This window comes from Halichoerus grypus, chromosome 3 (genome assembly GCF_964656455.1).
Source record: "Halichoerus grypus chromosome 3, mHalGry1.hap1.1, whole genome shotgun sequence".
Classification (NCBI taxonomy): Eukaryota; Metazoa; Chordata; class Mammalia; order Carnivora; family Phocidae; genus Halichoerus; species Halichoerus grypus.
This window is the reverse complement of record NC_135714.1, coordinates 32,320,079-32,343,574: the sequence shown is the minus strand read 5'-3', so window position 1 is coordinate 32,343,574 and position 23,496 is coordinate 32,320,079. Positions and strand designations below refer to the sequence as shown.

The following is a 23,496-nucleotide window of genomic DNA, read 5'->3' as shown; positions in this document are numbered from 1 at the left end:
AAGTGTAAGGGTGATACTATATGTTGGCTAACTGAACATAATAATAATAAAAAAAGAATGATGGGATCATAGCAATCTCGGGGGTTTAAAATCTTACAAAGCCTTCCCATTACACTTAGAATAAAAGTTAAACTTCTTGCTAGGGCCTAAGGCTCTGGAGGATCTCTCCCCTCACCTCTGCCCAAATCGATCTCCTATCCCTTCCAGTACCAGTCATAAAACTGGCTTTCTGGCTATTCCCTGGATATGTTTAACTCGTAATCACATCAGGGCCTTTATACTTGCCAGCCCCTTCTCAAATCCATGTCCCAGCTCAATGTCTCCTTCTTAGGTCACTTATTTGCAATACTTCCACACCTTCCTCCTCAGCTAGCCTCTATCTGCTTTATTTTCCCTGTAGCACTTACCGTTATCTGAAAGTACAGACTTTATTTTTGTCTCCTTACTTATTTTTCTCTTTTCCTCAAAGATATAAACTTCAGGAAATCTGGGACTGTCTGTCTTATTTACTATGGGTTCCCAGCAAGCACATAAAAAAGTGCTGACACACAGTAAATGTCAATAAATATTTGTTGAATGATGCATCAGTAAAAACCACCACAGTGGAGAAAATAAGCATGACTATTCTGTTCATGCTTATTTTTGGTTACACTCTGGGTTCTTTACACTCTGGGTTCTGTTCTGGTTATTTATCACTTCACAACAAACTACCCCAAAACTTACTACCTTAAAAGAACAATCATTTTATTATGCTCACACTACTGTCAGAGAATTTAGGCAGGCCTTGACTAGGTGATTTTTCTGTGCTAAAGTGTTGATTGGGGTCATTGCGTAGACTAGTAGAATTTCGCCAGCAGCTGGTATGGTGGGTTCAAGATGGCTTCACTGACAAGCCTGGTATCTGGTGGAGATGACTGTAAGCCTGGGTTCAGCTGGCCCCTTCTCTTGCTTTACATGGCACCTCAGGGGTCCAATAGAGCAAGCTAGGAGTTACCAGTCCGCTTAAAGTTTATGTCTGGAGCTGTCAAATCAGACACAGGCTAGCTCAGATGAGGGGAGGAGTATCAAAGCATACGCAGCCATTTTTAATCTGATACATTTCTGAGATAGAATATTTCCAAGTAAATGTTCCTTAAGAAAACAGTCCAACAAATTCAGTTCAGTGTCTTTCTGGAAGTTACAGGCTTCTGACTTAAGTCTCACCTAAATTCAAGGAAGACTCCAAATGCTAAAAGAAAAATACAGAAGTTAAAAGTAACATAATATAAAAGATATGGAGAACTTTGAATATACATCTTATTTACTTATTTACAACACCATGAATGTTGTAAATTGGTTTAGATCCTCTGAGATTATAAGCAAAAATTTATGTGATGTGTCTGCTGTGTACATTATTCTGGAGAGTAGGTTCATAGTTTTTATTGATTTTTCAAAGGTTTTAATGACTCCCCTCCGCCCCATCAAGTATTTCCCTAAGCGAAAATATGGAGTGCAGAAGTTCATTTTTAGAACTATCTCCCTTGATAATACCCAGCCTTGAATAATAATAATAATAGTGGACTTAAATTATTATCTTATGTGCCAGGAATAACGTTCTATAACAACCCTATGAAGTACTACTATTACCCTTATTTTAACGATGAGGAAACTGAGGCTTAGTAACTTGCCCATGGTCACTCAATTAGCATATGGTGGAGCTGGGAACCCTACCATACTGGTTGCAGGAGGTCCAATGCAATGAGGCCCTGTTCATGAATAATAGTTTATTCCTTTGCAAATTAGGGATAATAATAGTAGCCAGTGTCACTATGGGTATTAGATGAGCTGAACTAGGATAGTCCATATCTGCATGCCTGGCACATATTACATTGGGCATTTAATAAATACAAGCTCTCCATGCTTTGCCTTTGTTGTATTCCAGAAGGCTTTGCTATTTTTCATTGTAGAGATATTGGTGTGATAAAATGCAGAACCTAAAAAGGGGACGGTGGGTGGGTAAGCTTCTGAAAGTCTAGGACCAAAGCTGGAGATACTGCTCTCCCCACTAAACTCCTTAGGGTCTCATGTTTTCTCTTAAAGTTGTATGCAAATGTTGCATTCTATTCCACAATTCAGTAGCTTATCTACTGGGGTCATTGTTTTTCTCTAGCGATACACCTTGTTTATGACTTGGCTTCCCACACACCACGGCTCTGAGGAACTTAGTGCAGGTTGGGGAATTTAGAGGCCTAGATTCCTAGCCTGGACCCCTCAGCTTGTTTGGGCCTTATATTTTTCACTTATAAAATAGAGTGGGTGTTGATGACCAGATAATTTTACCAGAATCTTTTCTGCTCTGGAATTATACAACATAAAATTGTCCTTTAGTAGCCTGGTTTTCAAACTCTGGGTCTTCACTTAGGAGGCAAAAAATCCAATTCGGCGGGTCAAACATTAAAAAAAAAAAAAAATCAGGGTAACTGCTCTTTGGTGAAACTCTTGTTAAACAATAGATATTTAAATGTAATATGCGAAAAAAAGATAAATGTAAGATGTGAAACCTACATCTGGAATGTGTATTTCCCCCGCGGGTGGTGGTCAGAACACTTGAAAGCTAGTGCAGGGCAGTGCGCCCCTCCACGCGTGTTACCGCCAGGAACCTGGTTTGCCCGCCTCGGGAGATTAACCTCGGAACCTCCACTTGAGCGCCCCCACCAAAAGCTCAGGGCGCAAACCTGCGCGCGGGCCACGCTCCCGTGGCTCCTCGCGATGGCAGCGGCCCGCGGGCCTGCGGGGCGTCACCTGGGCCGACGTCGCACCTCCCGCCTCCGGCCCGGGCCGAAGTGAAGCTGCGCGCCTTCTGACGTCATCACCGGGCGCCGCGGCTCCCACCTCCTTCCACTTCGCGGGAGAAGTTGTTGGCGCGAATGGATCCCGAGTCCCGGTAACGGATTCCCCAGCCGACAGGCCTGCCCGCCCGCGCCTTAGTCCGTGGGCTGCGATGGTGAGCCCCTGGGGGAGGCTGTGCGGCTCGGGGGCTTGGGAGAGTTTGCAGGCTGGGTGTGGACCGGGCACTTTTGGTATGGAGGGTGGGGGAGGCTGGCGATGCGGGGCTCCGAAGGGGAGCGAAGGCACAGAAGGGGCCACAAATCGGGCACTGGTCGCACGGGTTTCCTTGGACCACGGGGTTTCAGCTCTCGGCGGCAGGCTGCGCGCAGGGCTTTTGGTGCTGCGCCGCAGTTTCACTTTTTTTCGCTCTTGGGGGAAGGGAGGAAGGAAGGGAGTAAAGAAGGTGATTTGGGGGCTTAGCGATAAAGTTGTTTTCCTGTTTGGCGTTGCCCCAAACCTCTGTTTGCGTCCTGTCTAAAGCATTGATTTCAAGCTTTGGTTCAAGGCGGAGAAAAATGTATCAAACTTTCCTTTCTTATGAGTAAGTTGTCTTAGGCCTTCAACTTTCGTCATTAATAGCGCCATGAAAAGCTCATCACATAACCGTTTTGGGACCTAGGGTATAGGGAGGATGCTTTATTTTGTTTAAAGGAGTTCATAGAAGTTAAAGGGATAACAGGGTTTACCAGGAAAAAAAAAACACAGGAGGTAAAAACAGATGTAATATATTTGACAGCTGTCATCGCTTATCACCTGATGTTAATAATCTTTAAAAAAACCACCTCTGTATGATTCTGCATAAAGCATGTAAATTGAGAGTGAAGTGATTATGCAGCCATCAAAACAGACCTTCATGCTTGTGTGGCAATAGATACAGGTATGTGTTTGAAATATTTATTTAAAGGACAATTTATGATGTTCCATTAAGCCAGAATCTACTTCATAATCAGACACAATTTTTTTAGCTATTTTTTTTTTAGCTTATCTGTCACAATGCCAGCATTCTGCAGGGGAAATTTTTATGCCAAATTGGGAAACCTTGCAGCCCTTTGTGTTTCTTCTCAAAGAAGGATAAATAATAGCCACCTTGTACCAAATACCAATATGTGAGCTGTTGGTTTTATACACCTTTTCTCATTTAAACCTTACAGCAATCTAGTTTTACAGATGGTAAAGGAGGCTTTTAGAATTTAAACAGTTTGTCATACAACTAATGAATGGTTGAACTAGAATTCTGACCACTACCTTATACTGCCCTAAAATGATAATTACATTTTGGACTTAAGGCACTATGGTATTGTGGAAAGTTGATGAGGTTTGGAGTATTGAAGGTAAGAGTGAGGTTATGATTTAGTCTTGCTCTGACGTTTAGTAGTTATGTGGTGGTGGGTTTTATTTGGTTTAAGTAAATAGCTTAACTTTAACTTTTTTAAGCCTGTGTTTTTCTTAACTGTTAAAAGGGGCGAAATATAGCTGCCTTAAGTGATTGTCTTGAGGATTAAACAGGATAATATAGGTAAAGCTTCTATTGTGGAACCTGGCATGTGGAGGTATTATACTACTATGTGACTGCCAGTGATCTCATTTTCTTAGGAAGGACTCTGGAATGTTAGATAGTTTAAGGGGCATCAGAGATGCCTCTGATGTCAGTTGTGAAAAATGTCTTGTATAGTCAACTTTTGATCAGAGACTTTAAATTTTGGTTCTTTTCTATCTTAGTACTCTTGTTTACAATGCAGATGAAAAATAAAGCCCTTCTTGGAAAAGAAGTAGGAGTCAGATGGGTCAATTTTGCTGTTTGTTAAAGGGAAAAGGTTCTATAACATAGATAAGAATTTTTGATTATATTGGTATTTATTTGGTCCTTCTGTCTCTAGTACAAAATTTAGCAAAACCCCAGACTAAAATTCTGTTCAGCATAGGTTTTTTTTTTTTTAAAGACTTTATTTATTTATTTGACAGAGAGAGAGAGAGGGAGAGAGAGCACAAGCAGGGGGAGCAGCAGAGGCAGAGGGAGAAGCCGGCTCACCGCTGAGCAGGGAGCCTGATGTGGGACTCGATCCCAGGACCCCAGGATCATGACCTGAGCTGAAGGCAGACGCTTAACCGACTGAGTCACCCAGGCCTCCCTGTTCAGCATAGGTTTATTGAACATCTGTGCACAAGTTATATTGTAGTACAGTAGTTCTTTGGGTCAGTTATCTTTGATAATGTGGTAAGTGGTATGCAAATTTTCTGCCCACAGAAATGGGCATATCCCCAGCATTTAAGAGGATTTGCATATCTTCTGAAGCCCTTCCGTAGATGTTAACAACTTTTGCCTTGGGAGCTACATTTTTTCTCAAATATTTTCTTTTTTTTTTTTTTTTTTAAAGATTTTATTTATTTATTTGACAGAGAGAGACACAGCGAGAGAGGGAACACAAGCAGGGGGAGTGGGAGAGGGAGAAGCAGGCTTCCCGATGCGGGGCTCAATCCCAGGATCCTGGGGTCATGACCTGAGCCGAAGGCAGATGCTTAACGATTGAGCTGCCCAGGCACCCCTCTCAAATATTTTCTAATTGAAGTTATTAATAAAGGAATAAAATACTCTATCCACAAAATGGAATACTCTGCAGGTATTAAAAAAGAGAAAACTTTATACCTTGTTATAAAGCAAATGTCAAGATAATTCAGTGAAAAACAAAAGTTTGGAACAGTATGTAAAGTGTGTTTCACTTTATGTAGAGAAAGAGCGAAAAGAATATATACATATTTGCTTGAAGTCTGGAAGGATACAAAAGGAACTAACTGATAACATTTGTTGCCTCCAAAGACAGGAAATAAGTTTCCGAGAGGCAGGATGGGAGGGAGACTTTTTACTCTTGAATTTTGAACCATGTGAGCATAATGTCTATTAAAGGAATTGAAACAAAATTAAAAATAAAAAGATTAAAAAAGAAGCCATGTAAACAGTTTGGATTGCTATGAGAATTTATTTATTTATTTATTTATTTATAAGATTTTATTTATTTATTTGTCAGAGAGAGAGAGCACAAGCAGGAAGAGCGGCAGGCAGTGGGAGAAGCAGGCTCCCGGATGAGCAGGGAGCCCAATGTGGGGCTCGATCCCAGGACCCTGGGATCATGACCTGAGCCAAAGGCAGATGCTTAACTGACTGAGCCACCCAGGCATCCCTGCTCAAAATGTGAATAAAACCTGAGCTGCTATTTTAAAGAAGTCAGCATATATAATTCATTGGCTGGTATAATTTATTGAAAATATGCATAAGGCTGAATTAAATGCACATGAGACCTAGAGGATAGCCCTGTTTGAAGAGCTGTCAAGTCTAAATACATCTGAGCTGCTTCATGGCCCATTCTAGGGATGATACCCTTTCATATTGTAGTTTACTATGTGAATGCTCCCCCTGGAGTAGTGCTGTCACCCTATTAAAATGTAGCTTTTGCCATATATATACTAGTAGTTGTCCTCTAAGGCCCCTACCTACCTCTCTTATCTATCTTTTGAGTATATTATGCTGGTTCTGTCCCAGCTTTTGTTCTTGCTGTTTTCTCTCCTTGTTCAGATCCTTCCTTGCATATCTACCTTTTTCTCATCATTCAAGCTTCAATCATCACTTCCTCAGATCTTTTGGTGTTATATCTAAGAAACCATTGCCTAATCCAAGATCATGAAGACTTACGCCTGTCTAAGAGTTTTACCTCTTACATTTAACTTTGAAACATTTTGAGTTAATTTTTGTATAGGGTGTGAAGTAGGGGTTCAAGTTTATTCTTTTGCATGTGGATATTCTCTTGTTCCTGCACCATTTGTAGACTGGTCTTTTCCCATTATATTGTTTCTCTTGTCAAAAATCAATTGACTGTAAGTGTGAGGGTTTTTTTTTTTGGATTCTCTGTTCTATTTCCCCTATATATCTTAATGCCAGTAACACATTGTCTTTATTACTGTAGTTTTGTGGTAAGGTGTCCCCCCCCCCCGCCCCCCCTCCCCCAGCGTTTGTGGTAAGTTTTGAAATCAGGAAGTATTAGTCATTCAGCTTTGTTATTTTTCAAGATTGTTTTGTATTCTGGGGCCCTTGAATTTCCACATGAATTTTAGAATCGGCCAAGAAGTGAGCTGGGATTTTGATAGTGATCATGTTGAATCTGTAGATCATTTTGGGAAGTATTGCCATCTTAACAATAGAAGGTCTTCTGATCCATGAACATGGGCTATCTTTCCATTTGTTTAGGTCTTCAATTTCTTTTAAACAATGTTTATAGTTTTCAGAGTACGGGTTTTACACTTTTTATTAAGTTTGTTTCTAAGTATTTTTTCTTTTTGATACTGTAAATGAAATAATTTTCTTAATTTCAGTTTTGGATTGTTCATTTCAAGAGTGAGGAAATACAGTTGGCTTTTGTATATTGATCTTGTATCCTGCAACCTTGCTGAACTCATTTAGTAGTTCTGATAGTTTTTTAGTGGATTCCTTAGGATTTTTTCTATATAAGATCATTTTGTCTGTAAATCGAGATAGTTTTGCTTCATCCTGTCCAATCTAGGTGCCTTTTATCTCATTTTTTTGCCTAAATGCTTTTGCTAGAACCTCCATAGGGTTGAATAGAAGTGATGGGAGTGGTTGTGTCTTTTTCCTGATCTCAGGGGAAAGGATCCCAACAACTAACTTTGCTTTCAAAGTGTAAGGCCTTATTGTAGTTTTAAATACTTTATTTGATAATTTGTTTCTGCTGTGCTGCTACCAGTTAAATCATTGTGTATATTAGTCAGATATGTAATTTTGTATTTTAGTGTTTTTCAGGATAAAAGATTCTTATATTTGGACAGATTTTGTGCATTTGGTGATGATAATCAGTTTCTGCTTATGGATTTGGCGGGGGGTTGAAAAATATTAATCAAATATTTGTATTTGTTACTTTCAGAGTAGAGAAGTAAAGTCAAGATATAATATTTTGGCAGCTACAGAGCACTGCAGTACTTATTTTGCGTAGAATCCTGTATCCTCCAAACAAAAGTGAATAGAGTGACATAATTTGCTTTCTTTTTGCATTTTTGATGGACAAATATAACTTGTTTGTTGGTTGAACTCATCAGCAGTGGAAATAAGTAATTAGAGGTTTTTGGTTATACTTCAAAGTAAATATATAGCAGCTTTTGTACTTTGACCTTTCAAAGCTAAAGGTCATTATGAAAGCTTACTTCTCTGTGGGTTTAGGAGTGTTTATTGCCAAAAAAAATTTTTTTTCATCTCAACTTTACTAATAGATTTATAACCAACCAAGTTGGAAACTTCTTGGTACAGGTAAAGGACTCTAAAAATGCATGTGGTTTGTTTTTTGTTTTTTGTTTTTTTTTTGAGTACTTGGCAAAGTTTGATACTTTGTCTTGACTTATGTATCTTAAAATAGCATTTGGGCTGCCTTCTAGGTGATGCTTTTCTCTAATAGAGTTGTAGAATTGTTAATTACGCCTTAAGTAGAAAATGCAAGAAGTCTTTTTTTGCTTACATTTAAGAGCATCTTAAATTTCAAAACTTTTACTAGAGAACATCTTGTTGGCATTCTCAATTTTTTCATCTGTGAATTGAAGTTAAAAAACTTCATAGGGTTGTTATGAGGATTAAATGAGTTAATATTTTTAAAGTGCTTAAATTATTGCCTGGCACAGAGCAAGTCCTATTTAAGGGTTTATTAAAGAAGTGAATAAATGAAGCCCTGAATCTGGGCATTGGCAATAGAAATAGAGGGAAGGGGACGGCAGTATTTGGGAGATAGGTTAGGTGGGATAAATAGGTGGAGAGTCAGATTGAGGAGGAGAAACAGTGTCCCTTTTTCTGTTTTGGGCAAATGGTGGTGCTATGCATTAAGGTGAAGAATAAAAGGAGAAAAACAAGTCCCTGAGGAGTATGAGCTTAGTTTTGGACTTTATGAATTGGAGGCATCTTTGGGGCATTTGGACAGAGATGTATCTGGTAGACCATTGGCTATGTGGATATGGAGCTTAGAGGAGGAGTGGAGACACAAGACTGAGAAGGTATCAGTGTGTGTATAGGTGATACTGAGGTTAAGATAGATGTGAGTTAGCTTGCACAGTATATGTGAATCAGGTTTTTAATTTTGGGTTTGTGGGGAACCATTAATAGGTTTCAAGTGAAAATCCTACATTTAAAAAAAAAAAGATTTATTTATTTATTTATTGAGACAGAGAGCGATTGAGTGAGCAAGCAGGCGGAGGGGCAGAGGGAGAGAGAGAATCCTGAAGCAGACTCCCTGCTGAGTGCAAAGCCCGATGCAGGGCTTGATCCCAGGATCCTGAGATCATGACGTGAGCTAAAATCAAAAGAGTCAGCCAAAATCAAGAGTCGGCCACTCAGCTGACTAAGCCACCCAGGTGCCCCAACCCTGCATTTTAGGTTACATGCAAAGTTTTGTGTGTATGTGTGTGGGGTGTTTTCTGACACCAATCAATTCTCTAGTTCTGTTGACACCAACTGGGTATCCTACAATTCAATTCAATTCTGACACTATTCAGAGTTAGTGCAGACTGCGCAAGTTAAGGGGCTCAGTCCCATTGACTGCTTCCACTTCAGAAGCCAAGTGCAAGTCGTGGGCCACCTATACTTCTGATTGACTGGCTCTAAATTGGCTATTCAAGACCTGCTCCTTGGGTTTGATCATTTGCTAGGATGGCTCACAGAACTTGTGAAAACACTTTACTTAATATTTACCAGTTTATCATAACGACACAATTCAGGAACAGCCAAATGGATGGAAAAGATCCATAGGGCAAGATATGGGAGGTTGGGCGACACAGAGCTTCCATTACATCTTTGGGTACACCACCCTCCCAGCAACTTGATATGTTCACCAGCCCAGAAGCACTTCAAACATCAAACCTTGCTTGTTCATGAGTTTTTATAACCCGATCTTCAACCTTTCTCTTCTCCTTGTAGACCTAGGGATGGGGTGGAGAGTTCCCATCCTTGGCCTTTCTAGTGACCAGTCCCCATCCTGAGTTGCCTCATTAGCATAAACTTAGATGTGATCCAAGGGGCTGTTTGTAATTAACAGGACACTCCTGTCACTTGGGAAATTCCAAGGGTTTTAGGATCTCTGTGCCAGGAATATAAAGACCTTATATATTTTTGTATTATAGTGTGTTTTTGCATATATCTATGGAAAATATTTATAGCTTTTTGTCAGATCCACAAAAGCATTAAAAAAACCTGGTATGTTTAATGTTTCCTTGGCACACATTTTGGATATTGATAGATAGTCAGCATGTTATTGACAACTTCTTATACTAGCATATAAATTCGGCAAGGATTGGGGCCACAAGGATAGAGAACTGCTCTATAGTGCCTTGCACATGGTACATTTTCAATAAGTATTTGGTGAGTGAAGAAGTACAAATAAACTTTGTATTTCCAATAAAAGAGAAGTCAACTAGAATAAAATTTACTGGTACGGAAACATCTTCTCTAGTCCTTTTTACTTTATATCTAATCTATTGAACATTTAATGACAATGAATAATATAGCCTAGAGAAATACAGTATTTATTATGTGATATGTCTATTTCCTTTTTAAAAAAAATTATGTATTTTTAAAATTAAAGTATAGTTGACACACAGTGTTACATTTGTTTCAGGTGTACAACATAGTGAATTGACAACTCTGTACTTTATGCTGTGCTTACAAGTGTGGTAGCCATTGTTTGTCACCATAAAACACTATTACAATACCATTGACTATATTCTCTATGCTGTACCTTTCATCCCTGTGACTTATTCATTCCATAACTGGAAGCCTGTATCTCCCACTTTCTTTCACCCATCCCCCAAACCCCTTCCCTTCTGGCAACAACCAAGTCTCTGTATTTATGGTCTTTTTATGCTTTTTGTTTGTTTTTTATATTCCACATATAAGTGAAATTATGGTATTTGTCTTTCTGTCTGACTTATTTCACTTAGCATAATACTCTCTAGGTCCATCCATGTTGTCACAAATGGCAAGCTCTCATTCTTTTTCACGGCTGAGTAATATTCCAGTGTGTGTGTGTGTGTGTGTGTGTGTGTGTGTGTGTGTGTGTGTGTGTACATGTACGTGTACACACACCACATCCTTGTGTATTCATCTGTCAATGGACATTTAGGTTGGTAGTCCTATTTTTGATTTGAACTTAATTTAAGTGTTCATTCAAGTGAGTTAAACTTTACTTTTTATTTTATTTTATTTTTAAGATTTTATTTATTTATTTGACAGAGAGAGACACAGCAAGAGAGGGAACACAAACAGGGGGAGTGGGAGAGGGAGAAGCAGGCTTCCCACGAGCAGGGAGCCTGATGCGGGGCTTGATCCCAGGACCCTGCGATCATGACCTAAGCCGAAGGCAGATGCTTAATGAGTGAGCCACCTAGGCGCCCCTAAACTTGATTTTTTAGATTAGAAGTCAGTTGTCAGAAGTTAACTTCTGGATGAATAAAAACCATAATCAGACTACTTTATGGTGAAAATGTCAAAATGTTGAAACAGACAATTAGATCAGGCATAAAGAGTTTTAAATGTTTCAGTTATCTCAGTTATGCAGGTTTGGAGGAGAACTTATTTATTTTAAAAACCTAAATTATTAAATTCCATTTTCTGTTTAATTTTGCCAGTGTTAGTATTTTTGGATCAGGTATATTTGAAAATGTTTTGTGATACAGTATTTTATTGAAAGAGTAGTCTAAGGCTCATATGATACACATACTATGGCTTCAGAATTTTACACATCTTCCTCAACACAACTAAGAATGGAAATGGGTTTTTTTACTGTCTTGGGAGCAATTTCTCAGGTAGACTGAATTGATTCCAGAGCAAGTGGGAGAGGCAGATATTTCCCCTAATCATATATTCTCCATTTCTATTCCCTTGCCGTACTTTATTTTGTCTGCTGTGTCCTGTGTTACGCTTCTTTTTCCCTAAAGACAGAAAGACCCAGAGCAGAAGGTAGAATGAAAGTTCCACAAGAACAGACACTTTTGTCTGTTTCATTTATTCCAAGCACCAAGAATAGTTCTTGGCTCATAGAAGGCTCTCAGTCAATATTTGTTGAATGAATGAATGAATGAATGAATGAAGAAAAGAAGAAAGGAAGTTGATGCAGGTTCTTAAAATTCTTCCTGGTTAGAACGCTATTATTTAAAACTTTTTCAGACCACACTTTCACTCACTGGTATCTTACTCAGAAAATTTCTTGAGTCCTGTGCTAGACTTGGCTGTATCATTAACATCAATTATATATAGAGATATATGTGATTTCTAAAAGGTAACTCGTTTGGCTAAAAGCAAATTGGAAGAAGAGAAAATATTTCACCAAAAGTGAAAGTACTTTTTTTTTTAGTACCACAGTATTATATGACAAGAGAGTACCATATTATAAGGGTCAATTATAAAAGTCAACTTTATTTTATTTTTTTTAAAGATTTTATTTTATTTTTTTATTAAAGATTTTATTTATTTGACAGAGAGAGACACAGTGAGAGAAGGAACACAAGCAGGGGGAATGGGAGAGGGAGAAGCAGGCTTCCGCGGAGCAGGGAGCCCGATGTAGGGCTCGATCCCAGGACCCTGGGACCATGACCTGAGCCGAAGGCAGATGCTTAACGATTGAGCCACCCAGGCGCCCCTAAAGATTTTATTTTTTAAGTATTCTCTACACCCAACATGGGGCTTGCACTCGCAACCCTGAGATCAAGAGTCCCATGCTTCACCGACTGAGCCAGCCAGGTGCCCCTGGAAGGTCAACTTTAATAATTTACTTCAGAAATAATATACAATAAGTGTTACTTTAATATCCACTTAAAATTTCTTTTTTTTTTTTTTAATATTTATTTATTTTTTGAGAGAGAGAGCGTGTGTGCATGAGCAGGGGGCAGCTGCAGAGGCAGAGGGAGAAGCAGGCTCCTGGCTGAGCAGGGAGCCCGATGCAGGACTTGATCCCAGGATCCTGGGATCATGAGCTGAGCTGAAGGCAGAGGCCCAACTAACTGAGCCACCCAGGCGCCCCTCCACTTAAAATTTCTTAAAGCCAAAAGCAGTAGGTAAAGTGTAAAGTCATAGCAACAAATTAATTTCAATTAATTTTAATACTCAGTCTTTAAAAATAAATCTACCATGAGTTTCATTTTACATAATCAAGAACCTCTTTTTTGGAGCCCAGGTGTGAATATCGGTGACCTTAGAAATAACTATTTATGTGTTCAACTGATTTTTTTTTTTTAAGATTTTATTTTTAAGTAATCTCCACACGCAACATGGGGCTCAAACTTACAACCCCAAGAGCGAGCTGCATGCTTCACTGACTGAGCCAGCCAGGCGCCCCATGCCTTCAACCAATATTAATTAAGCATCTACTTATCTCTGGTGTTAGCCCTGTACTTGACATAGAGTGGTGAGATAAATAAGCCAGCTATATGGAACTTATCAGAAGTGCCTTCAAGCTCAGATTTATAGGACTTTTCAAAGTATCTCACACTGGGGTGTCTGGCTGGCTCAGATGGTGGAACTTGCAACTCGGTCTTGGGGTCACGAGCTGGAGCCCCGTGTTGGTGGTAGAGGTTACTTAAAAAAAAATATCTCTTACTAATCATTTTAGGACTCAGTTCAGGTGTTGCTTCTTTTAGGCAGCTGCCCCAGAGGGCTCTCTGTGTTAGGTGCTCCTGGTGCTCTTTTAGTTTAATGATAAGCTTTTTCTTAGCACTGTTTTGTATCGAATTCTTTATATACTAATTTGTCTCTCAGGTAGCTTCGTGAGGGTATTTTCCTGTTTGTGTTCTAAGTCCCTGGCACGGTGCCTGCCTGTAAGCATACAAATGTATCAGGAATGAGAAGGGAAAGGCCATACTGCTAATTGTGGGGTAGGGCTACTATGGCACAGATCCTTACAGTTATAGGGAAACTATGAAGGGACAGTCATGGTCAAGTGGAAAACTGTGAAAGAGATTTGGAGTCAGAGGACCAGGTTCCATTGTGGAGGTTTTTGGTGTACCATCTTAATCCTCACAGGAATTTTATGAGGCAAGGGATATCATGAGGAATCTGAGGGGCAGAGAAGTAATTCATCCAAAGTGACCAGTAGTAAATGGCAAAACTGACGAAAAGCCTGTTTGACTTAATTCTACTTACTCATCTGTAAAATGGAGATATTCTATTTGCCTTGCATACCTCATAGAGTCATCAAAAGAGATAAATCTGTGTCCAGTAGCTGTAAGTAAAAGCATGAAAAACTTGTTGTTATTATTAGCTATGTGCTAAAATTTGTTTTAACTTTGATGTGATTTTTGCCTAAATTTTTGCCTTACTTGAACTTATCTTTTTGTTCAACTAATGACTGTTGAAGAAGAAAATAAGAAGAATTAATTACTACTTTTTTTTGGTTTCCCCAAATAAAAATAATGTTATTTTCTTTTATCATTTCTTTTAGAGATGGAATTCCTGGACAATGGGTATGCACATTTAAAATTTTGATAAGTATTGCTGATTGTCCTTCAGAACAGTTTTTGTCTTCCAGTATGCAGTTTTTGCTTTTATGGCAGTGTAGTGTGTGAGCATCTATTTCCCCATATCTTTGACAAATCTGGGCATTATCAGTCTTTTAACATTTGGAGAAAAATAATCCAGTTTCAGCTTATCTGTTTATTTTTAAAGATTTTATTTATTTATTTATTTGAAAGAGAACAAAAGTGAGAGAGATCACAGAGGGAGAAGCAGACTTGCCGCCGAGTAGAGAGCCTGATGTGGGGCTTGATCCCAGGACCCCGGGATCATGATCTGAGCCGAAGGCAGCCACTTAACTGACTGAGCCACCCAGGCGCCCAGTTTATCTGTTTATTTGTGAAGTTGAACATCTCTTATTGTTTGTTGGTTATTTGCATTTTTAAAATAATTTGCTTGGGCGCCTACGTGGCTCAGTCGGTTAAGTGTCTCCCTTTGGCTCAGATCATGATCTCGGGGTCCTGGGATCGAGTTCTGCATCTGCATTGGGCTCCCTGATCAGCAGGGTGCCTGCTTCTCCCTCTTTGTCTGCCGCTACCCCTGCTTGTGTGCTCTCTCTCTCAAATAAATAAAATCTTTTAAAAAATAAAATAATTTGGGGCTCCTGGGTGGCTCAGTCATTAAGTGTCTGCCTTCAGCTCAGGTTGTGATCCCGGGGTCCTGGGATCGAGCCCCGCATCGGGCTCCCTGCTCCGCGGGAAGCCTGCTTCTCCCTCTCCCGCTCCCTCTGCTTGTGTTCCCTCTCTCGCTGTGTCTCTCTCTGTCAAATAAATAAATAAAATCTTTTAAAAAAAATAATTTGCTTTAGTAGTTTTTCATTTTTCTACTTAGCTATCTTTTATTGATTTGTAGGAACCCTTTTATATATAACATGTTGTAGATAGTTAGTTGTTTGTATTTTAACTTTTGCTTATGGCATCTTTTATTTTTATGTAGTCAAATCTTTCTTTATGGATGGTTTCTAGCCTTAATGCTCTGCTTAGGCTTTCCCTTTGCCAAGATTATAAAAGTAAGTTTAAAAATCTGTTACTTTTCCCACTCGTATACTCAGCAAGAATTTTTCTGTGCAGGGAAAAGTGGTTTTTAGATCCATTGTTTGGGAGTATGATTAGCCACTAGGCCTGTTCATCATTTCATGAAATCTTTGAAAACTGGGAATAATAGACAGGGAATGTTAAGGAGTAAGGTGAAGTCACTCTCTAAATTGAGGCCAAATTAGTGACCTTCAGATATTTATATACATGATGGCTGCTCACATTAGAGATAATTCTAAAAAGCTAGAATAGATTGGCTTTCATTCTGATGAAAATTCTTTTCCAAAGGTTTAGATTTTCAGTGTATATTGAGTTAGATCATGCTGTAATTTCTTTAACTGTTCTGCTGCCATCAGAGTATAAGGGTGTGGGAAGTGAGAGAGTAGGGTAGCATAAAGGGAAGGAGGGGTGCCTGGGTGGTGCAGTCAGTTAAGCGGTTAAGCGTCTGACTCTTGGTTTGGCTCAGGTCGTGATCTCAGGGTTGTGAGATTGAGCACTACGTGGGGTTCTGTGCTCAGCGTGGTGTCTGCACCCCACCCCCCACCTCTGAGTCTCTCTCAAATAAATAAATCTTTAAAAAAAATAAAGGAAGAGAAAGGGGATGTGAATAGAAGGGATTACTTGGGAAGGAAAGGTAACAATGCTGAGGAGTGGCAGTATGGAACAGACAAAAATCAGAGAGCCTCAATATAACCAACAATTCCATTTCCTGAATTATGTTTTGTTTTCTTTCTCTATGTGGTTTTAAGCATTTGTTGTCCTAATACAGATTGAAAACCAGCACTGACTTTAACCTGATTATTAATACTCAGTTTTGGTATTTCCATGGTGCACGTGCCATGCCATGCTGTGCAGTGTGCATGTGCAGTCATCACTATTTGAATGAAGAATCATTTGGTAAATTTAAAAGTGAAACTCCGATGTGAAACTTTCATTTCCTCCAGAAGCAATAAAGTAAGTGGTTGTAAACCTCAAACCCAATTTTTTGCAAATTTTACGGATGACTGTGGCTTACTTTATTGCCTGTCTTTCTTTAGCACCTGACACAGATGTCTTAGTTTCATAGCCGAGGTATCTGTTTCGTAAACAGTATTTTTTAGACTTAGATTTTATTAGGATGGGTTTATGACTTTTGTATATTAAGAAATTTACAAAAGAGAACATAAAACCAGGAAAGTCTATAATCTTATTAAAAAAAAAAAAGGTGTCTGTGTACCTCATTTATCTGCTTTGTTTATTTGCTTAGACACAAAGCTATTTGTGTGTGTTGTGTGTGTGTGTGCGCGTGCACGCATGCGTGTGGATAACACGCTTATTTGGGATTTTTGACATTTATTTAAGAGTATGACTTTTACTGCCAGGATCTAGGAAATAATTGTCAACTTTCTTATACTTCACAAAGTGTTTTTAACAGGCATTTTCCTCACTATAATAAAGAGATAGGTTGGAACAGGTAAAAAGGATTGAAAACCCAAGATTATAACCATTAAGGATAGGAAGAGCAGAACACCTGGCTCTTGAACCCCATTCTTAGGAATTCAGATCCTTATTCAGGTTTCATTATTCTGTGTTCCTTATATCCTTGCCTGGGAGCAGAGGTAATTGAAAATAGACATGTGTCAGTGATATGAAGGGATAATAATTCATAAATGAGGGGAAGGGAAGCTTTTTACTGAGCCAAAATTAAGTAATTCTCATAAAGCATAGGTAGTATTAGTTCCACTTTACTGATGGGAAAACAGATTAAAGTAACCTGCCCAAGGTCACACATAAAAATAACTACAGCAGAGATTCAGACTGAGGCTTTCTGATTCTAAGGTCTATTCCCATTCTCTACACCATACTTTCTTTAAAGCTAAAATCAAAAGTAGGGAAGAATATGTATGCAAAAGATAAAAGTGAGTGATTTAAATTGTAAATTACATTGTAAATGTTTCATTATGATTAAATTTTAATTCAGCAGCATAACAAGGGGATAGAGCAATTAAAGAGATTATTGTAATAAGCATCAAAATATTTTTTCAGAATTTGGAAAAATCATATAAAGTAATTTCTAAGGTTTTTAGTTATTAAGGTCTTAAATGATCAGGGTTGTGAGAGTTATCTTTCTCTCAAATTGGAGTATAAATCCCATGGTCAAGGATTATACTCTTCAACATTTGTCTTCTCCCTCACTCTGCCTGGAGTGGTGGGATGAGCATATTCATGTATGAACAATAAATACTTGTTACTTGCCTCTTTAGTAATTGTGCTGTTGTTAAGAAAAATTTCACTTGCTTATTTCTGTCCTGTTTTTGGCCGAATTCTGAGAATTAATATATTTTTCATTAGGCAAATTATTTTTAACTTAGGTAATTTTATCAGTTAACTTTTGCATGTGAAATGAATGCTGTTCCACACATGGAACTATCTGATTATGAAGAAATTATTGAAGGTAAACCAGTATGTGTGTAGAGCTGTCCCTTTTTGTAGTTGAAATTCAAATTTTGTGCAGTTAATGTTTGTTTACGCATGTCGTTTTTTTTGCTTTTAGGATATTCGGAAATTCTTTGGGGTTATACCAAGTGGAAAGAAACCTGTAAGTGAAGCAGTAAAGAAGAATGAGAAAACAAAGTCCGCTGAAGAAACCTTAAAAGCAAAGAAAGGAATAAAGGAAATCAAGGTCAGTTTTCTAGATGCAATACTGAATTGTATAAAAAGTTAAATTCAGTTCCTAGACTTGATATCTTGGGAGCCTGAGGTAAATACAGATTCCAACTCATTTTGCAGAGGAAGAAGATAAGTGTATTTCTAATTAATGTAGCTGACTGCATTCGTTGCTTGTTTTTCTGAAGTAGAGATGGAACCCTTTTTAGTTGTTAAAACTTTGCATTTTGTGACCAAAGTTTGCTCTTAGAGACCTGAGCCCCAGGTGAAAGGTGTTGGGCTTCCAGTGAAGGAAGGCTTTGGAGGAAAGCTTTATTCTTTTCTCTGTCTTCCTTGGGCCTCAGAATTTAAGATACAATGTCACTGTAGAAAGCAGGCAATGGCTACAATAGGATAGTGTGTGAGTTAATATTATTCCACTTTGTGTAAAATGTAAGAATTTTGCAACTCTACAGGTCTGTTTATTACCACTTCATCTTTTATGTTTTACTTGTCATATGTATTATATCTACATTTGTTAATACTCCACATTCAGTGTAATAATTTTTGCTCTAAACAGACACATATTTTAAAGAAATTAAAAGGAAAAAATTGGTCTTTTATGTTTACCTACATATTTGCCATTTCTGGTGCTTTTCATTTCTTAGGGAAGATAAGAATTTCTCAATTTCTATGTCATATCATTGTTTTTAAACCTGAAGAGTTTTCTTTATCATTTTTTTTTTTTAAAGATTTTATTTATTTATTTGACAGAGAGAGACACAGCGAGAGAGGGAACGTAAGCAGGGGGAGTGGGAGAGGGAGAAGCAGGCTTCCCACAGAGCAGGGAGCCCGATGTAGGGCTCGATCCCAGGATCCTGGGATCATGACCTGAGCTGAAGGCAGATGCTTAATGACTGAGCCACCCAGGCGCCCCATTCTTTATCATTTCTTGTAGTATAGGTCTTTTGGTAACAAATTCTGTAAGTTTTTGTTTATTTAATAATATATTTTGTCTTCATTCTTGGAGGATATTTTTGCTGGTTATAGAATTTTGGATTGACAGTTTTTTGTTTCAGCACTTTGAAGATGTTCCATTGTCTTTTGGTCTCTTTTTTTCTGGAGAGATATTAGCAGTCATTTGTATTGTTTTCTTTTGTACATTATTATTTTTCTTATGCTGACTTTAGGATTTTATCTTTGGTTATTAGCTTTGACTGTGGTATGCCTGGGTGTGGTTTTCTTGTGTGTATCCTGTTTATGGTTTCTGAGCTTCTTGAATCTATAAATTTATAAATCTCACCAAATTTGGGAACTCTTTGCCATTTTTTCTTCAAATATATTTCTGCCTCATTCTCTTTCTCCTCTTCTGGGATTCCAGCTATACACATATTAGAATTTTGATATTGTCTCATAGCTCATTGAGGCTTGTTCATTTTTATCCTTTTTTCTCTTCAGATTGTATAATTTCTCTATTACTGTCTTCAGGTTCACTGATATTTCTTCCTCTACAGTTTGCTGTTACGCCTATTTAGTGAATACTTTATTGTGAATATTGTATTTTTTTCAGTTCTAGAATTTCCACTTGTTTCCTTTTCATACTTTTTATTTCTCTTCTTTATGTTCTTGAATGTAGTTATAATAGTTACTTTAAACTTTTGTCTGCTAATACTAACATATTAAGATTGGTCTCAGTTAAATTCCTTTTCTCTTGAGTGTGTGGCTCAAATATTAGTTCGGGCTCCTGTAACAAAATACCATACACTGGATGGTTTAAACAACAGAAATTTATTTTCTTACAGTTCTAGAGACTAAAAGTCTATGATTAAGGTTCCAGCCAATTCATTTTCTGGCAAGAGCTCTTTCTGGATCGTATATGGCTACCTTCTTGCTGGATCCTCACATAACCTTTTCCTGGTGTGAGCACATGGGGAGAGAGAGAGAGAGCTAGTGAGTGTGTATACACATGTGTGTGAGTGAGCTCTCTGGTATCTTTTCTAAGGATATTAAGCTTATCAGATCAGAGTCCCATCCTTATGACCTCATTTAACCTTAATTACTTCCTAGAGACTCCATCTCTGGATACAGCCACAATGGGGGTGAAGGGGCTCAGCATATGAATTTGGAGGGATACAAGCATTCAGTCCAAACATTTTGCCAATGGCCCCCCAAATTCATGTCCTTCTCATATGCAAAATATGTTTATTCCATCTTAACAGCTCCCCAAAATCTGAACTCATTGCAACATCAACTCTAAAGTCCAAAGTCTTATCTCAGTATCGTTTAAATCAGATATGGGTGAGACTCAAGGTATGATTCATCCTAAGGCAAAATTTCTCTTCATCTATGAACCTGTAAAACCGGACAAGTATGTGTTTCTAAAATACAGTGGTGGGACAGGCATAGAATAGACATTTTCATTTCAAAAGGGAGAAATCACAAGGAAGAAAGGGATGATGGGTCCCAAAGAAGTCCAAAACCTAGCAAGGCAAATTCTCTTTGATCTTAAACCTCGAGAAAATCTTCTTTAGCTGGATGCCCTGCCTTCTGGATCCACTAGAGCAGTGGTCCCACCCCCACAGCTCGGCAGGGTGGTCCCACTCCTAAGGCTTCTGGATGGAGGCTGATTGTTGAAACAAGAAATAAGACAGCCCTGATGATCTCTGAATCACCTTCATGTCCTTTTCTTGGAGAATAGTGCATGTTTGCAGTTGATTCTACCAGCCTTCCTTCATTTTGTCTCTTTCATTTCAAACTAGCAGTGTTTTTGCTTGTGTAATCCCATCATCTCTTTATTGAGTGATAGTCCAGCCACAGTTTTGGTGTTCTCTTTAGAACATGCATTCTCATTTTTTGCAATATAGACAAGTTGAGTATTTTCCAAATCTTTTAAGTCTCGGTTCGTTTTTGCTTAACAATTCAGTTCATGTCTCTCCTCTTGGATTTTACTATAGAGGACCCAGGTTGCACCTTCCAACATTTTACTTAGAAATCTCCTCAGCTAAATATTCAGTTTCATTTTTCGTAAGTTCTATCTTTCACAAAGCACTAAAACACAATTTAGCCAAATTCTTTGCCATTTTATAACAAGGATTGCCTCTTTCTCCGATTTCCAACAATCTGTTCCTTATTTCTGTCTGAATCCTTACCAGAATGGTCTTTCATGTTCATATTTTACCAGTATTCTATTTATGATATATATATTCTCTAAGATGATAGAAGCTTTCACTATAACTCTTATCTTTTCTCCCTGAGACCTTGTTGGAGTTGCATTTAACGTCCATATTACTACCAACAGTCCCTTCACAGGAGCCTACATCCACATTTTACAAAATTTTTCTTTCTATGTATTTATTTTGTTTATTGAAGTACAGTTGATACTGAATGTTACATGAGTTTCAGGTGTACAGCATCATGATTCAGCAACTCTGTGTTATGCTATGCTCACAAGTATAGCTATCATCCATAACTATACAACACTATTACAGTATCACAGACTGTATTCCTTATGTGCTATACCTTTCATCCCCATGCTTGATTCATTTCATAACTGGAAGCCTATACCTGTCACTCCCCTCCCCCCTATTTGCCCATGCCCCCAGCCCCCTTCCCTCTGGCAACCACCAGTTAGTTTTCTGTATTTATAGGTCAGTTTCTGTTTTGTTTGTTCATTCATTTTGTTTTTTAAATTCCACTTATAAGTGAAATTACACAGTATTTGTCTTTTGCTGTCTGACTTCACTTAGTGTAATACTCTCTAGTTGTCACAGATGGCAAGATCTCATTCTTTTTTTATGGCTGAGTAATATTTGTGTGTGTGTGTGTGTGTGTGTGTGTATCTCACATCTTTATCTATTGATGGACATTTATTTAGGTTGCTTTCATATCTTGGCTATTGTAAATGCAGTAAATGTAGGGGTGTATATTTCTTTTTGAATTAGTGTTTTTGTTTTCTTTGGGTAAATAGTAGTGGAATTATCGGATTGTATGCATTTCTATTTTTAATGTTTTAAGGAGCCTCCATACTGTTTTCCACAGTGGCTGCACCAGCTTGCATTCTTACCAACATTGCATGAGTGTTTTTTTTTTTTTCCTCCACATACTCACCAACACTTGTTTCTTGTCTTTTTGATTCTAGCCATTCTGACAGGTATAATGTGATATTATCTCATTGTGGTTTTGATTTGCCCTAATGATCAGTGATGTTGAGCATCTTTTCATGTGTCTGTTGGCAATCTGAAGGTCTTTTTGGGTTCTCTGTCCATTTTCTTAATCAGATTATTTGGGTTTTTTGGTGTTGAGTTGTAGAAGTTCTTTATATACTTTGGATATTAACCCCTTATTGGATATATTGTTGCAAATATCTTCTCCCATTCAGTATGTTGCCTCTTCATTTTATTGATGGTTTCCTTTGCTGTGCAAAAGCTTTTTGGTGTAGTCTCAGTAGTTTTAGTTTTGCTTTTGTTTCCCTTGCTGAAGGAGGCATCTAGAAAAAAGGTTGCTAAAAGGCTGATACCAGAGAGATTACTTTGTTTACCTTTAAAAAAAGTTTTATGGTTTCAGGTCTAACATTTAGGTCTTTAATCCATTTTGAGTTTATTTTGTTCATGGTGTAAGAAAGGGTCCAGTTTCATTCTTTTGCATGTAGCTATCCATTTTCCCAGCACCATTTGTTGAAGAGACTTTTTCCCATTGTATATTTTTGCTTTCTTTGTTGTAGATTAATTCAGTATATAAGTGTGGGTTTATTTCTAGGCTCTCTATTCTGTTCCATTGATCTAGGCATCTATTTTGAGCCAGTACCATACTGTTTTGATTACTGCAGCTTTGTAGTATATGTTGAAATGTGGAATTGTGGTACCTCCAGTTTTGTTCTTTTCCAAGATTGCTTTGACTATTTGGGGTCTTTTATGGTTCCATACAAATTTTAGTATTTTTTGTTCTAGTTTTGTGAAAATTGATGTTGTCATTTTGATAGGGATTGCATTGAATCTGTAGATTACTTTGGGTAGAATGGATGTTTTAATAATATTCTTCCAATCCATAAGCCTGGAATATCTTCATTTGTGACATCTTCAGTTTCGTTCATCAATATTTTATAGTCTTCAGAGTATAGATCTTTCATCTTCTTGATTAAATTTGTTTCTAAGGATTTTACTCTTTTTGGTGCTATTGTAAATAGAATTGTTTCCTTAATTTCTATTTCTCATACTTTGTGATTAGCATATAGAGACACAGATTTCTGTATATTTCTATCCTGTGACTTTACTAAATTAATTAATTCTTACTTTTTTTGGTGGAGTTTTTAGGGTTTTCTATGAATAGTATGTCATTGGCAAATAGTGACGATTTATTTCTTTACCAATTTGGACGCCTTTTATTTCTTTTTCTTGTCTGGTTGCTATGGCTAGGACTTCCAGTACTAGT

The 23,496-nt window shown here is 37.9% G+C and overlaps 1 protein-coding gene across 6 annotated transcripts in view; it reads left to right on the top strand.

The window, feature by feature from the left end:
- The first annotated feature begins 2,713 nt into the window (after positions 1-2,713).
- Positions 2,714-23,496, top strand: part of RFC1 (replication factor C subunit 1) — an 84,587-nt gene continuing 63,804 nt past the window's right edge. For 2 of the 6 annotated variants that reach the window (XM_036112227.2, XM_036112210.2), the window contains exons 1-2: positions 16,230-16,398; positions 17,978-18,106. In XM_036112227.2, the coding sequence (XP_035968120.1) occupies positions 16,327-16,398; positions 17,978-18,106 (201 nt within the window). In that variant the 5' untranslated portion in view covers positions 16,230-16,326. Of the gene's footprint in view, positions 2,984-14,346; positions 14,362-16,226; positions 16,399-17,977; positions 18,107-23,496 lie in introns of those variants that run through there. The other 4 variants (XM_036112198.2, XM_036112238.2, XM_078068519.1 and 1 more) reach the window with 4 other exon arrangements.